The sequence below is a fragment of the Perognathus longimembris genome, chromosome 11 (assembly GCF_023159225.1).
Source record: "Perognathus longimembris pacificus isolate PPM17 chromosome 11, ASM2315922v1, whole genome shotgun sequence".
Classification (NCBI taxonomy): domain Eukaryota; kingdom Metazoa; phylum Chordata; class Mammalia; order Rodentia; family Heteromyidae; genus Perognathus; species Perognathus longimembris.
Genome location: NC_063171.1, coordinates 17,145,789 through 17,162,554, shown reverse-complemented (window position 1 = coordinate 17,162,554; position 16,766 = coordinate 17,145,789). Strand labels below are relative to the sequence as shown.

Below are 16,766 nucleotides of genomic sequence, written 5' to 3'. Positions count from 1 at the left end.
AAGAATATTTCAGATATAAATAAAATAAAACTTTGATGTACACAAGATATGGAATAAATTCAGTATAGTAAAGAAAAAAAGCTTCTGTGTTATTTGAACGTTTGTCTTACTCTTTGCTTTATGTAATGTTAAATTAGCTGACAGATTTAACAGGGAAAAAGATTATACTTGTTACCTATATGTTTGTCTTTTAGGGAAGCTGATAAAAAAGGGCTTTGGCCTGAATGAGCTATTAAATATCCACAACTCTGCCAAAGTGGTGAATGTGAAAGAGCCTGAGGCTGGAATGTGGACAGTGAAGGTACTGTTATTTCACAGAGTCTGTTTATTATTTTATTTTTTATATTGGCATGTTTGGCAAAGTACACACAATAGTTTATTTATATTCACTCTTGCAATCATGGAAACCACTTTTCACAATAAAGCAATGGGCATAGTATGCCTGATTAGGAGAGGTCTTGATCACATGAATTTGGTAGTGCTTCTTTGATTGCCATGAGCATCATCGATGCAACACAGTAACACTTGAACATTTTTGAATATTTTTCCTATTATCAAATCTGTAGATTATAATCTACTTCATGCTTCCGAAACCACCAGAGCTGGAGCCAGTGAGGACTAATGGTTATAGCCATTGGCTCTGATGGGAACTGCCTGGATTTGAGTCTCCACAACCCCTCCAGCCAGATGGACTGATTTGGGAATAGAACTTCTCTGTGCCTGGCTTGTCCACTTTTGTCATGTGAGGCTGGAAGCTTTTAAATTATAGAATTTGTCTGAGAATGAAAGCAAGATGAGCTTCATGAATTATTTACCATGGTTTCTGGTTCAAGGCAAGATCTCAAGTACTGTTGGCTGTTGTCATTTTATAGATCTGTATTTATTATTTTTAATTATCAAAATAGTTTTCATATTCTAAGAGAAGTCTATAGTCACTTTAAGAAAGCCTCCTGTTTTGGCAGAGCAGATGTAAGAATAGAAGGAACTTACTGAAATTTGAAATATCTCATTTTGCTACAGATTGTGTGGGGACCAGTAGATGGGTAAATAGAGCGACTTGTTCATATTTCTCAGACTTTACAGTAGGCTTGGTTTTACTTCCAGTTCCAGAATCTCCATAATACATCTAAGAGACTTTTTTATAGATCATGTAAAAGGTGTTCTACTGAGGAATTAATACCCTTCAGCCCTTGAAGGAATAAATTAATAATTTAATGCCCTTTCACCCCTTGAAGGAGTAAACTCCTGTGCACTGTGAGAACAGATTTAAAGGCATAATCATTTTTGGCTCCCCACCCCCATGTCATTTCCCTCTTCTTATCAGCATCCTTTCATCTCCCAAGTAATCCAGAATCTTTCATATGATAGAACAGCTGTGCACATCTATAGAGACTATATATTAAAGAAGTTCGAGGGTGCATTTTTACATGCCAGTCCATTCACCTGAAAGAATACCTCTATTAGCGTTCCTATTTGAAAAGTGAGAAAATGAAGGTAATTAAAAAAAAACTCCATTCAAGTTCTAGAATATCACTTTTTAAAAAAAAATTCAGAACTTTAAACTCCATAGGGAAAAAGCCAAAACTATAGTATAAATATCCCTGAGTGGATAATACTGGGTAAGATCATAGCCATGTGAAAGCGGTTCTGATAATTTTTTAATGTGTAGATCAGAAAGGCCCTATCTACCCATTTTTATATGTAGTTTGTGACATACAGTGGTGCTCAGCATTTACTGGGTGCTCAGTGTTTCTGTATTGTGCTCAACATATATTAGGTACACTGAACTGGGAGTGAGGAAGTATTTTGCTGCTGTGATATTTTAAATCAATATGTCAATTTAGTGTTACAAGTATTTTAACCTACTTGCCTGAAAGATGATCAGTGCTTAGTGTCTGCCTTTCCAGTAGAAAGAAACACTATTAAGTATTGAATCTCTTTATATCAAAACGTTTTAATTTGAACACAAATTAAGTCAGCAGTAGCCTGAACTAGAGGTCCACTGTGAGGTAATCTCTTGCTGCTTCTGGAATCATGACATTATCTGTTAATGGCTTTGAAGCACTTACATGTGATAGCATTCTATTCCTCCACAGGATTGGTACTTTATTGTAAAGCGTGAGAATGTGTTTCCAGGTGATTTGGTTGGTGACCAGTGGTGTTTCCTCTAGCAAATCTCTTGCCTGGAGAAGGGATATATCATGACAGTTACTTTATGTCATGCTTAATGTTTCTTTCAATAAATATCTGCTGAATGTCTATTTTGGGCTGTGTTCCTTGCCACTTACTTAACAGGCATTAAGCAGGTTTAATTGATATTTAGAACAGAGAAATACCCAGGATGAGTGTGAGAAGGAGGAGAGTGCTGAAAAGATGAAAATTCTGAGACAGTGAAAATTCTGTTTAGATAAATCTCCAAATTCAATCTCTGTAATTAAGGGAACAATAAAGAGACATGTTATCTATTTTATTATCTGAGATTTATATCTAGTTCCCACAAAGCACCTCCACTTCTGTTTTATACTTCCTGTATTATGTCTAAGCAATTGCAGCATAACTTACAAATAATAAACTTAGCACCAATGTGAAATACCAAAAGAACATGTCAGAATAAAGCAAAGAAAATAGAGATGAATCTATTGCCATAAGTATTTCTGTTGACATTGAATCTCCCTTTTGGATGGTTCATTAATTGTAAGCATCTCAGACACGCACTATCTCAAGAAAGAAATGTCTGAGATTAGATAGTGTATCTATCCTCTGTGTGATCTCCTATGCATTCAGCTATCTGGAAAGTGTCTATCACAAGAACTACTAATGGCCTTTTGAATTTCTCAAATAACAGTATTTATCCCATGTATGGAGAATAATCTATTATTTGACCTTTACAAGATACTGAAAAATCAGTCAATTGAGCCTCAATCTTTCTGGAACTATTCCATCATTTGGTTTTATACTGTAGTCAAATACAATTGTGAACCACCTTTTCCTGCCGCATACTTCCTTTTCAGTGTATTTCTTCTCCCTAAAATTCCCTTTCTTTCAGGCTAACTTATAAATACCTTCCAAGATTCAGTTCAAATGCCAGCTCTTCGCATCATGTCTTGCCAGGTATTTTCCTGCTCTAACATGCTCTTCTTTCCTCCTCTGGCTTTCAGTCATTTTTTTTTTTGTACTTCTCATTTGTATTATTTTCTTTCTTACATTGGCTTTATTGCTGTAGAATTTTTTTCTCTCTCTAGGTTATCATGGACTAGATTTGTGTTACTAGTAGTTGCCACAGTACTCAAGAAATTATAAATGGTGATGAGTTAAAAAATGTGTTTATTCTGGTGAAGCATAGGAAAACAAGCACAAGACTTGGTCTAGTTAGTCTACAGTTGGTGTGCTGGCACTGGGCATTTTACTGTGCCTGTGATTTTAAATAATATTAGTGTCTATTCCTTTTCTTTCATTGTTTGTCCAGCAAGGATTTTACTGTGACGTGTTAGCATCACCAAACCGAGTCATGAGTCAACTCATTTATATAACTGTGTAGCTGACTCAGATGTTTTAGGATACCTCTAATGTAGGTAAAATATGCTGAAAAAAGAACATTGCCTTTATTAAAAACAGAAGAGGTTATTTTATTCCCCTGAATTTCCATTTGTAAGGAAGCTACAAATCCTGGATCTTATTTCAGAGAAGCAATATGAATTTTCCATCCAGGCAGCTGTATTTATATAGAGAGTATTAGAATATAATCACCCCAATTCTCCGGGCCAAGTTTTGTCTTCTGCTCTTTAACAGAAACTCTCTGAGATGATATTGAATAGTGATTTCAGGTAATACAAAATGTTTCTATTAGCCTCAGATTATCAGTGTGATTATGTAATTTAACACATCTCACAGTGCAGGTTTCATTAAGTAAATTTGGATGACAGCCCTTAGCTAATTTCCCAAGTAGAGAAGGAATTTTACCAACCATGTGATTATATTGACATTCTGACTCTAGTAGAAACTTATAGTTTTAAATAGTTATGCTGGTTATAATACTGTACCAATATATTTACACTGTATTTGTCCAGGATAACATTTTAGAAAAATTAGTTGGCATATTCTTGCTAAGGAGTCATAATTAAATCAATTTCAAGTCTGTAAAGAACCACACAGGAAGTTATGGTGATATCCTTTCATTACTCTCACCTGGTAACTCTTGAATATCTGTGACATGCTCTGGTATGACATTAATTCAATGTCTTGGGTCTATGTAATGACTTATGTTTTTCCTGGGAAAATTCCCAGTTATTTTTACCCATGAATATCAGGCTGTTAAAAAGGATATCTGTGTACTTAGGTACAGATAGAGTTGAGTGTATATAAACATGTATGTACTTGAGTATGTGTACATATTTTAAAGAATTATGTTTAGGGGTAGACAGTATTGTAACTCTTTAAGAGGAAATAATGAGAAAGTGCTCTATTGGTCAAACCTAGTTCAGTTTATGAGTATGGTAGGTTTTCTATTTAGTGCCGGGGACTTCTCATGTTTTAACACAAACAAGTTAGCTAATTATCTATGGTGTTCTGCTTTCTGTAGTCAGGAACCCTAGCTGATGGAACCCCACTATCATTTTGAACATTCCCCATTTTCAGTTACCTAAGGAGGGAAATGATGGAAGAATTTCCATTAAATAAAGAAAAGAAGGGAATCTGTATTATTCCCATTTCATCCTAGAAATGACACACCTTACTTTATCTTCCATTGACAAGAGAAGTGATCATGGCCTGATTCTGTGCCTGTAATAGCTTCTGGAGCATCAGGTACACATTTCTCCTCCCAGCTATGTTTAATGGCATCGGATTGGGAACAGAAATAAGCCACAAGGGGAATATTTACACCAGGAAAATGACAAAATACCCAAAACTATGGCCTGTTTTTTTTTTTCCAGAACTTTCCCAACATACCTGATTCCTGATAACTGATTTCTCCTGACCTGATTCCTCCTAACTGAAAGGATAATTGCAAGTGTAGAATGGCAACCACATAGGGTCCTAGTGAACCCAGAGAGTATATTATAAAATACTATGCCTAGAATTATCTACTACTGAATTCAGAAAAAATGCCTTTTCCCTTACTGTGTAAATGTAGGTTGAGTGATAATTTATTAGAGCTGTTATTTTTGTCATAGTGCTTTAAAATCATCTTGGGCTATAACAGGATTACATGAAATAAAATGAATTTGATGAAGATTCAGTGAATTCTTGATGAATCTGGTCTTAGAGGAATGTAAGGAAAGTCATAAACGTTGGTGAATATGCCGCAGTACGACACTGAAAGAATTATGAATGTAGCTAAGCCAATTGATCATGAGTGGAGGTCTCCGGGAAGAGTTGAGCTTGTATCTCAGAACAACTCAGGATCGCCCTGGTGCTCTCCATGGTCCTTGCTCTTTAGTAACTTCTGCCTTTTCTTCTCTGACATTCCCAGCAATCTCATTTCAGTTCAGAAACATTGACCCTGATGTACTCTGCTTCTTTAACTTCTTTTACTATGTTTTAGGTCAAGGATATCTAGTTACAACCTCAGAATGCCAGTGTATATCAGCATAAAGTGGTCTTTGCCAGAGCCTGGCTTTGCCTCTCTTCTGCTCACACTGTAGCCTGTGGATTCCAGCCCCAGACCTTTCTGTAACTTATGAGATATGCTTCTCATCACTCAGGGCAGTAATACAACTTAATAGTTTTTAAAGTTTACATAAGGAAAATTATTATTTGAAACACAACTTTCAGCGTTTCTAGCATATGTAAACCCTGTCAAACCCTGTTTAGTCTCTGTAAAACTTCCTGTTACTGTCTAACCAGGTGTGGTACACCTGGATTTCCCACCTAGCTATGAAAACAATGAAGTGAGGCCAGCCTCATGAAGCAGTGACACTGGCAGGCATTCTATAGTACATGGATGCTTCTCTTTGGGGTCACATTCTAATTTTAATATAATCTGTGGGTTGAAAGTCCACATAGAAAAACATTCGGACAGTGATTGGCCTTAGTAATACTATTGTATATAAAGAAACATACCACATAGCTAAAATAAATTAGTAATAGCCGCTGAATTTTCTTTGCCTTTCTGACATTTTCATATCCAGAACTGTGGTGGTGTCCCTTCCTTACCTATGTGGTGGCTTTATGTGGCTGCTTATCAGACTTACGTATGTTTCTATAGCATCTTCTCTTGGCTCTGATACCTATATTTATGTCTTCTCAGGGTTGAGCTTTTGTGATTCACTTCCTATCCTGGTGTTACCACATGAATTCTTTTCTCCATTCTGATCTCTCACTCTACTTAAGTTTTGTTTTTATTTTGCCAGTCCTGAGGTTTGGACTCAGGGCCTGCGCACTGTCCCTGGCTTCCTTTTTGCTCAAAGCTAGCACTCTACCATTTGAGCCACAGCACCACTTCAGCTTTTTCTGTTTATGTGGTGCTGAGGAATCAAACCCAGGGCTTCATGCATGCAAAGTGAGCACTCTACCGATAAGCCATATTACCAGTCCCTCACTCTACTTAAGTACTGGTATTAGGCAGTCATTTTATTTTGAGGCAAATCTTTAGTGATCAATGTAATGAAACAGTGCTAAACTTTTATTGCTGAGTCTTAGGTGATATTTAGAATGCAGATGATCAGAGATTTGGATTCAATAAATCTGGCTGAATCCCAAGAGGCTATATAAAACATAACCTAATGAGTTGGTGTAGGTATAGGCAAAGGTTATCCTCAGATCCTTCTTAGACAGAAACTGAGATAAAGACTTATTTTAATTTAACTTAGTAGACAATATAGTATTCTACTGAAGAGTCTGGATGTTGGACTTTGGATTAAACCCCCATCTCTGCACTTAGCAAACTTTATGTACCTGAGTAAGTTATTTAATTATTTTCTCCTTATTGTTACACTGAGTACACTGATGATATCTTCCTTAGGAGACAATCCTTTCTTAGAAGGATTGAACAAGCCAATTAATTAAAATACTATGAAAATAGATAAGGTACATATTAATATCATCATTTAGTTCTATGGCCTTCATCCAAATTATTTTTTATTTACATACATTAGTCACATTATTACTGAGTTTATTATTCAATGTTTAGTCCAGCCATAGGAGGACTTAGTGGATCCCACCTAGGAGGACTCAGTAGATCAGGCTAGTATATACTTACTTTGTATATCTCTATCATAGTATTTGTTGCATTGCATTGACAAACTTCTTGCTCCATTGGTTAGCAATAGTGATGAGCTTCATACCTCAGCAGCAAGTACCCTTTGCTGGAATATTGCTAAGCTGAGGATGCTTGTTGGCTGAAATTTAGAGAATGGTCAGTTCTTATACTTGTTTATGATGTTCCAAAGGTAAGGAGAAGAGAAAGATTTATCCAGAATTGAATTACAGGACAAGTTTAGAGAACAAAGCTGAGGTCCATGAAGCTTTTCCAGATTTACATCAAGTTCACCAATTGGTGAATGAATACTTACAACTTTTCCTATTGGCCATGCTATATATGACTGAATTGTATTGAATTATAGAGCAGTAATTTGCACTTTCAGATACAGAACCATACATTTGGATTACCCAGGTCAGAGACTCATTTAATAGACATCAGCTGTACTGACACTTGGTAGCCTTCTGTATTGCAAGTGTTTCTTGTGATTAGTATTTGGGATCAACTTCTGATTCCCGGGATTGTCATTTCTTTGACTCTTTCCAGACCTCCAGCAGTGGAAGGCACTCTGTTCGTATCACTGGCCTCAGTACTATTGATTTTCGTGCTGGCTTTTCTGGAAAACCCACGCTGGACTTCAAGAAGACAGTCAGCAGACCAGTGCAAGGTTTGTTATTTGCATACTCCTTAAATAAACCAAAAACATTGCTCAGTATATGAATTTGTAATTTGATGATATTCAATAAAAACAATTGAAAAACACAGAATTATTAATACTTTGCCCTAATTCTTGTTTTTCTAAGTCTAATTCCCAAACAAGTGCTATCAGAATTACTCAAGGAGCTTGTTAAAAGATGAGGTTCCTGAGTTCATTCCAGTCTCCTGAATTAGGGTCAAAGAATATGAACATTCCAAATAGATTCTTATACTTAACTAAATTATAGAGAACTACTAACTTTGATTTTCAAACTTTTTTCTTACAAAAATTCTACATGTCACATGATTGTCAAGATGAGAGATGTATGTATGTGTGTATATATAATCTGAAAAAACAATATATATTCATACTATATAGTATATATAAACAATATATGTAATCTGAAAAACCATAGGCACTTAGATCATTTTATATGTTTATATTATGTTTATATGTTTATATGTTTTATTATGTTTATATGTTTATATGTATTATGTTTATATGTTTATATTAAATATATGTATATATAAATATATTTATATGTATAAATAGTACAAAAATAATTACGTAGGGGCTGGGAATTTGGCCTAGTGGCAAGAGTGCTTGCCTCGCATACATGAAGCCCTGGGTTCAATTCCTCAGCACCACATATATAGAAAACAGCCAGAAGTGGTACTGTGGCTCAAGTGGCAGAGTGCTAGCCTTGAGCAAAAAGAAGTCAGAGACAGTGCTCAGGCCCAGAGTCCAAGCCCAGGACTGGCAAAAGAAAAAAAAAAAGTAGAACTTCCTACATCTCTGAGGTCCTGAATAGGCTGATTTTATATGTAGAAAGATTCTATATCTGGACCATAGCTGGTAGGGCATTATTTAGTGTTCATCTTTATAATACTTGCATGTTATCATAATGTAAACATTTAATAGATAGCTACAACTGTGTGTTACTTGTAGGCAATACTGAAGTCTTTCTCTTGTAGGAATACCTACCTATGTGCTGCTGAATACATCTGGGATTTCCAGTCCAGCTAGAGTAGATCGCCTTGAGCTGCTGAGTATCTCAGGGGGTTCACTTAAGAGTATTCCTGTGAAATATTATCCGGATCGAAAACCTTATGGCATATGGAATATTTCTGACTTTATACCACCAAAGGAAGCTTTCTTTCTCAAAGTAACAGGCTATGACAAGGATGATTATCTCTTCCAGAGAGTGTCAAGTGTTTCCTTTTCTAGTATTGTCCCAGGTGAGACATCATTTCGTCAAACACTGAAATACTGATAGGCTGGGGGTTCGGGGGGTGATGTTATCGATCCCATAGGAATAGAAAGGACTGTGAAATAAAATGTGATATCTTTTATTATATTTAGGTAACTTGGTTTTCCTAACAGTTATTGCTAATCCCTATTAGTTGTGGATTTGAGAATTTTGATGAAATGGTGTAAAAACATGAACTGGAAAATTCTGGTAACCTCTCTTTCTTTAAAAAGGCTGATTATGCAACTTAAATGAATTAGGTATTTATATGTAATTGTTAGCAACCTTTTCCTTGAATAGCAGTGGATTGTGAACACCTGGTGACCATACTGCCCTTATTTGATTAGATAGTTACTAAACTAGTTGTGTATCTTCACAGATGAGATCACAGGTGAGGCATTATTTGGGAGTGTCAAGTAAATCTCATTTTACCTCTATTTGAACCACTTGTAAAAGCTAACCAAACTGAATATACCTTACAACTTCAGTTTCAAGCATGGCCTACAACAATATAGTAGCCTTATTTGTAAACTTGTCTGACTGAGTGGGGGAGACAACTTATCATTTATATTTAGTGTATAACCTCAATCTTATGATTAATATCTGTGACACTCATTAGTGAAGCCATAACTAGTATGATAAGAACAGACCCAATTTTAAAGTTTCCCCAAATTTAAATTGAATGGTATAACATCTGTTATATTACTAAACATATATTTCCTATTTATTATGGGAGTCCTTATCCTATGTATTTGATTCTAAGGTACATGGATGGGCTCTTTTTATATTTTCACATATTTGAAATAAAAATATTTTCTGTACTTGACAATGTATTGTAACTTATTGGATAATTTTTTCTATATTAGTAGAATAAAAATCAAGTTTAGATTCTGTGAATATCATAATAAGGGGCTGATGAAGATATAAAGAATTTAACTCAGCTTTGAATAAATTGTGTGATTTTTAGTTGTTTGGACTAATTGAGGTATAGAGGATTACTAGAATAACTTAAATGTGAAGCTTTGTGAATGGATTCACTGGAAGTATTCAATACTACCATGACTTTCTTGTCTGTATTATATTTTCTAGCTGCCCCCACAGTAACAATGCCCAAGAAAACTCCAGGATATTACCTGCAGTCAGGAAGAATTCTCTGTTCTGTTGAAAGCCTTCTACCCTTTACCTTGAGCTTTGTCAAGGAGGGCATGACACTTGGAGTAGACCAGTATTTCAAGTGAGTAAATGTTTCTGCTTTATTTTTATTATTTATACCATTAAACATACATAGAGAAATAGATGCTTATTTCAATGCACTGCTTCCCGGGAAATTGGCACTTATTTGCTTTCTGGTCTTGGAATATTACACTCAACCAAACAGATACAGGTCTGTGCCTTGATAGGACTCATTGTAATGGAGGGGGAGGAAAAACAGGTACTAAACACAATACAATGATGTAATCGATGCAAAAGGACATTTAAGGGCTTATTTGGGTCGTTTTATGCATGGATTTATTTATTGCCAGAACCAGGGCTTGCATTTAGGCCTTGGTTTTGTACCTTAGCATTTTCACTCAAAGTTAGCACTTGGGTCACAGCTCCACTTTTAGCTTTTTGCTGGTTAATTGGAGGTAAGAATCTTACAAACGTTTCTATCTGGGCCCACTTCGAACCATCATTTTCACATTTCAGCCTCCTGAATAGCTAAGATTATGGGTATGAACCACTAGGGCCAAGTCTTTACGTGGGGTTTGTAGAGTCTGGATTTTACATAACTAAATATCCCATTTGATGACAAGATATAATTCTTAATACAGTGCTTAGAAGAAGACTTTGGAAATGGACATTGCAACAGAGAAGCCTTAAAACTTTAGCTTTGGAGTCAAAATGTGTCTGATTCTGATTTAAGTGTTCAGTGAATCTAAAGGTTGCCATGGATGGTAAAATGAAGAGAACAAGAGTGAGGGACACTTGAGTTAAGACATGAAGATAGAGAGCAAGATGATTAATCACATATTCAGGGAAGAGAGTTCACATACTGGGAAGAGCAAGTACAAATGTGGGAAAGGCACCCGGACTGGGCATGTGAAGAAGGAAGATAGGATGAGGCCAGTATGTCTGCAGCCAGCCCAGTGAGTCAGGAGAGGAGAGAAGCTGAGGGGGAATGGAGTTGGTCTAGAATTCTGTGTGTCTGCTGCATTGAACCATCAACAGGAATGAAGTGGAAACATCTGGAAATGTTGGTACTCTCCATATTTTAAGACAAACAGAAGTCATGTAATGTAAAGATTAAGTAGACCTTCAAAAGTGGAAGAAAGTGATTTCTTGAAAGTACTGCCTTTGAACCTCCTATGAAACAGAGGATATCCTGAATAAATTGCTAGGAATTATTTTACCAACCTTTTACACTGTTGATTCAGCATTAACATAAGACATTAAATATTGTACAGTGAGTTTATATAATCCTTTTATGGGGTCATTTTAAGCAAAACTTATGGTGTGGCTGTTCTTTTTTTTTTTTTTTTTTTTTTTGGCCAGTCCTGGGCCTTGGACTCAGGGCCTGAGCACTGTCCCTGGCTTCTTCCCACTCAAGGCTAGCACTCTGCCACTTGAGCCACAGCGCGGCTTCTGGCCGTTTTCTGTATATGTGGTGCTGGGGAATTGAACCTAGGGCCTCGTATATCCGAGGCAGGCACTCTTGCCACTAGGCTATATCCCCAGCTGTCCACAGCGGTGTGGCTGTTCTTAATGACTAGAACCTTTTCCATTCTTTCAACTCTGAACTGTCTTATCTCCAGTTCTGTACATCGTCTATCTTGACGATTTACTCAGCTGCATATTTTATAACCGGCTGCATAACTTACAGACTGGGATATCAAATGATGAAGCTAAATAACTGGCTGATGAAATAAAGTAATTCTGCTTCCTGTTTACACAGTAAGGGTTTTCAAAGACATTTGAGATTATTTATATACATTAATTCATTAATTCCACACAATTCCTGGGAGGTAAGCCACAAGAATTGTTGTGTTTTTCTTTTTTCTAATTAATTTTTCCAGTTTTGTGGTCCAGAGCCATGACATGCCTTGCTGACATGAACTAATAAGGCTTTGGATAGGAGAGTTTGGCCACAAAATTAGGCATAAGTGATGATAGACTGATGCTGTAATCCAAACTCACTCACATGTCTCTGACTTAGATTTCCTGATAACATAAAGCATGTGACTGCATCCCTGCTTTGTCAGTTCCTTTGGTCTTAGGGGACGTAAATGAACACTAGTTTGCATTAGCATTTCTAATGGGCATTTTCCCCCCTGTTTCAGAGTCTATTTCTTAAACACATCGCTTATTGTGGTCGCATGCCTAATGTCAACTGAGAAAGCTGCATGAGAGGACTTTTTTTAGGCAGTATTTCTTAAAGGAGAGGGCACCAAATTTAATGGAAAGGGACTATTCTTTGAGCAGTCAGCAAACTGGTTATGTACCAAATGACTTGTTATTCAATGTTCCCTTTTCTAAAATGAGAGATTTGGGACTACCAGAATGTCTCCTGGTGGCTCCATGCCTCTAATCCTGGTGACTTTAGAGCCTGAGATTTGGAGGACTGCAGTTCAAAGACAACCTGACTATAACACTTGAGGAGACTCCTCTAAAATAGCCAGCAGAAACCAGGGCTGTGGGCATGGCACAAATGGTAGAATATCAGCTAAGCAAGCAAGCCAAGCCACAGTGAGAGTCCCACAGTGAGAGTTCCAACCCTGGTACTGATAAGAGGCAATTTTACTTTATGTTCTAAAGTTTCCATGAGCATGAATTTTTTTATCCCTTTTATCCCTTTCCGCATCCTTATCAATTCCTCCCCTACCCATCCTTCTTTTCCTCTTCAAACGAACATTAAATATCTACTCCTAAGATATTTTAATAAAATTTTAAAAAATGTGAAAATCTAGGTGTATAGCTTGAACGGTAGAGCACCAGTTGAGCAAGCCTGAGGCCCTGAGTTCCAACCCCAGTGTCACAAAAACAAATAACTTGAATATTGTCTGAGGACAAAGAATAAATGTCTCTTAAATGAATGAATATAAAATAGAACAAATGGTTTACAACTTAGATGACAGACTGAGGCTGACTATACAATGGATCATTTCTTTTCTTTTTCTACCATTCATATAAATTAACCCGATGGGTTCCATATAAGCTCAAAGTAGAACCTAGATGTAATAAGGTTAAACAGACATAACCTTCTTAAATCAAATAGTTGATTTAGTATATTCACATTTGTAAATTATATGATTTTATTGGCTACTCTATTATCCTGAGCAAGAACTAGAAATGATAGAAAGATATTAAACTAGTATTTCTTTTTCAGCTCTGTGAGTTTCCATTTTGTACTGTTTTCCTGTAGAAATCCAGTCTTCATCTTCTCTTCTTTTTGTTGTGTCTTTTCCTTAGAGTAGAAAATCCTACCAGTCCCAGTATAGTTAAAATGTAAAAATTGTGAAAAGTATATAACAGTATATATATATGTATATGTGTATATATGTATATATATATCTGCAGGTTTATCAGCTTTTTTCTTTACATTGTTCTTTTAAATGAATCAATCAAGAAGAAATAATGAGATACGCTTTCAACTTGAACTCACTGTTACACCTACTATCACTGTTTTCTTCCCCCCAGAGAATCTGCAAGTGTGAACTGGGATATTGAAAAGGTGACTCTGTCTGATGAAGGCTCCTATGAGTGCATTGCTGTCAGTGCTGCGGGGACTGGGCGGGCACAGACATTTTTTGATGTATCAGGTAATTGTCACCAAATTCTTCACAGACATCTGAGTATTGATTTACCCATGGTAGTGAGATGCTGATACTCAGTTTGCATTTATGCAATTGTCTTTATGGTTGTTTTTATAATTGTCTGTCTTCCCCAGTGAATTGTGAACTCAAATCTTGGCTTCACTGTATTTTAGTGGTGTGAACTTCCTTTCATTATTATTTAAGGACTCAATACCTTGGTTCTCTAACTGTAAAATAAGGATAATAACAAAAGCAGTCTCACTGTATATCTGTGTGTATGTATGTATATATATATATACATATAAATGTATATTTGTATATACATATATATGTACACACATATATTCACATACATACATATGTGTATCACCTAGAAGACACCCTGGACCATAGATATACTTTATGTAAGACAGCTGTTGCTATTAGATTATCATCATTATCATTATTGCAGAGGATTAATGAATGTATTTTGAAATAACCATTTGGCATTTCCTATTCAGAAATAGTCTGAGGAAAGGATCTGTTCTGAAAATAGTATGACCAAACTTTTCCTTTTTCTCATGTTCATAATGAACTGAGAGCTCTTATAAATCGACTTTGATTTTTGTATTGAAGATAATAATTGAAGCGAATATTCTAAGAAGAGAGCCTGAAGGGGCCATTGCAATGCCACTTCTACATTACTACTTAGTATAAACACTACAGTATGACTTAGGGTTAGTACTGAAGAGAGGAGCAGTAATGCTAATTATTTAACATCCAGATAGTAGGCTTCATGTGAATGGATGGGAGGCAGGATTATAGTAGTTTGCAAGGTAAGTATTTTATAGTGAAATTCTTTTCCATCTAACCTCCCAGAATTCTTCCGACAAAAAGACCATCTTATAATAGCCAATGATCAGGATTAAGCTCCTTACTTATCATATACCTTTAATTTCATTGCAAATTTTTATTTTGTCTATAGTATTTTCTACCCGCTTTATTGATGTTGGATATGTTTTTTCTTTTTTATTGTCAAACTGATATACAGAGCGGTTACAGTTTCATACGTTAGACATTGGATACATTTCTTGTACTGTTTGTTACCTCCTCCCTCATTCCCCCCCTCCCCTCTCCCCGTTTCCCTTTCCCCCCATGAGTTGTTCAGTAGATTTACACTAAACAGTTTTGCAAGTATTGCTTTTGTAATCATTTGTCTTTTTTTTCCCTGTGTCTCTCGATTTTGGTATAACGACTGTTATACTCTACCCCTGCCCTTCTAACATTGACTTGTGTCAGCTAGGCACAGTAGTGCTCAATTATAAGGAGTTACTTCCCACTCAGTGGGTTTTGAAAGGAAGAGACAGAAGCATCAATAGTAGTGACAGTTCTTATAAGGGTAGCAATAACAAGCTAATGCCCAACACACCAGACTGTTGCAAACAGCCACCAGCTTTTTGTCCTGCCTAAGCTGGAAGAAAGCCATGATGGAGACCAGACCATGGAATTGGTTTCACCCCTGAAACCAAGGGGACCTGCTGCTTGCCATCAGCAACAGATTGTTAGGGTCCTCTGAACAGGGCTTTTATTCATTATCAGACAGGAGGGTAGTGCAGAAAACAAGGTCCCTACATCAAAGAGACTACTTCAAAGAGATAAGGGTACAGAGTGGGGTGAACAATCCTAGGACTGGTAACTTCCTATAAACAGGAGAGGTGGCAGGTAAACAGTCAATTAGTCAATTTGCATAGGCCACCTGCCAGCTCCAAGGTCTCTAGGGAGTTGGATGGATTATTACTAGTACCAGGTACTAGTACCCAGGTACAACCACAGGAAGGGATACAAGAAGATCATCAACAGTAGAAGCTATGGTTTCACATGGCATGTTGAAAGTAATTACAATAATGATATAACAGTTGTTTTCATAACATGGAATTCATTTCACTTAGCATCATCTTATGCATTCATAAGGGCATAGCTACTAGGCTCGTGTTATACATGCACTCTGAAGTCTTTTAATTTAAGTCTTTTGATTCTATACAGAGCCTCCTCCCATCATCCAAGTGCCTAATAATGTTACCATCGCTCCTGGGGAGAGAGCAGTTTTGACATGTCTTGTTACCAGTGCCGTGGATTACAATGTAACCTGGCAGAGGAATGACAGGGACATGAGACTGGCAGAACCAGCAAGGATCAGGACGTTGGCCAACCATTCACTGGAGCTGCGGAGTGTGAAAGTCAGCGACGCTGGAGAGTACCATTGTACAGTTTCCAGTGAAGGCGGATTGGCAGCAGCTGCTGTTTTTCTCACAGTACAAGGTACAGTGATTTTGGTAACTTCTGAATCACAGCATCCTCTGTCCTCTTCAGTCTTTGTTCTTCCCCATGGGCTGTCTGAGAGTGACACTATTTACCCAACTTGTTTGCAAGGGTAAAAACTCAAGGGGTTCCTCAGTTGTCTAAAAGCCAGCTAAGATGGAAGTTAAATACTTCCCAATTTAAATACCATCTCATTAAGTATATAATATACTTTTTTGCTTTTTAAATTAAATATTTTCACCAATATATTTTAAATAAAATTTAAATTGCTTCTCATCTTGGTGATATTATTAAAAGCTAAGTCATTTTTAACCTAATTCTATATACATGAATACATACTCATGATTTATTGTAAGTAAAGCAATAGATAATCTTGAATTGTGCACACATAGACTAAATATTCAGATAGCCAAAATCCAGTGTCTTAGAATTACATATATTTTATTCAGAACCACCGAAGGAAGATAGCTTTTCTTTCAGTAGAATAATTTGATTTCTACATGTCTGCAGAGCAGCTGAAAGACTTGATGC

General features: G+C 36.4%; 1 protein-coding gene across 6 annotated transcripts in view; it reads left to right on the top strand.

Moving 5' to 3' along the window:
* Positions 1-16,766, top strand: part of Hmcn1 (hemicentin 1) — a 429,493-nt gene that overhangs the window by 175,244 nt on the left and 237,483 nt on the right. For all 6 annotated transcript variants that reach the window (XR_007212651.1, XM_048358109.1, XM_048358110.1 and 3 more), the window contains exons 6-11: positions 195-301; positions 7,745-7,865; positions 8,870-9,133; positions 10,234-10,378; positions 13,822-13,943; positions 15,960-16,235. Coding sequence is in view for 5 of the 6 variants with exons in the window: in XM_048358109.1 (XP_048214066.1) it covers positions 195-301; positions 7,745-7,865; positions 8,870-9,133; positions 10,234-10,378; positions 13,822-13,943; positions 15,960-16,235 (1,035 nt within the window). In the remaining variant the exon portion in view is untranslated. The remainder of the gene's footprint in view (positions 1-194; positions 302-7,744; positions 7,866-8,869; positions 9,134-10,233; positions 10,379-13,821; positions 13,944-15,959; positions 16,236-16,766) is intronic.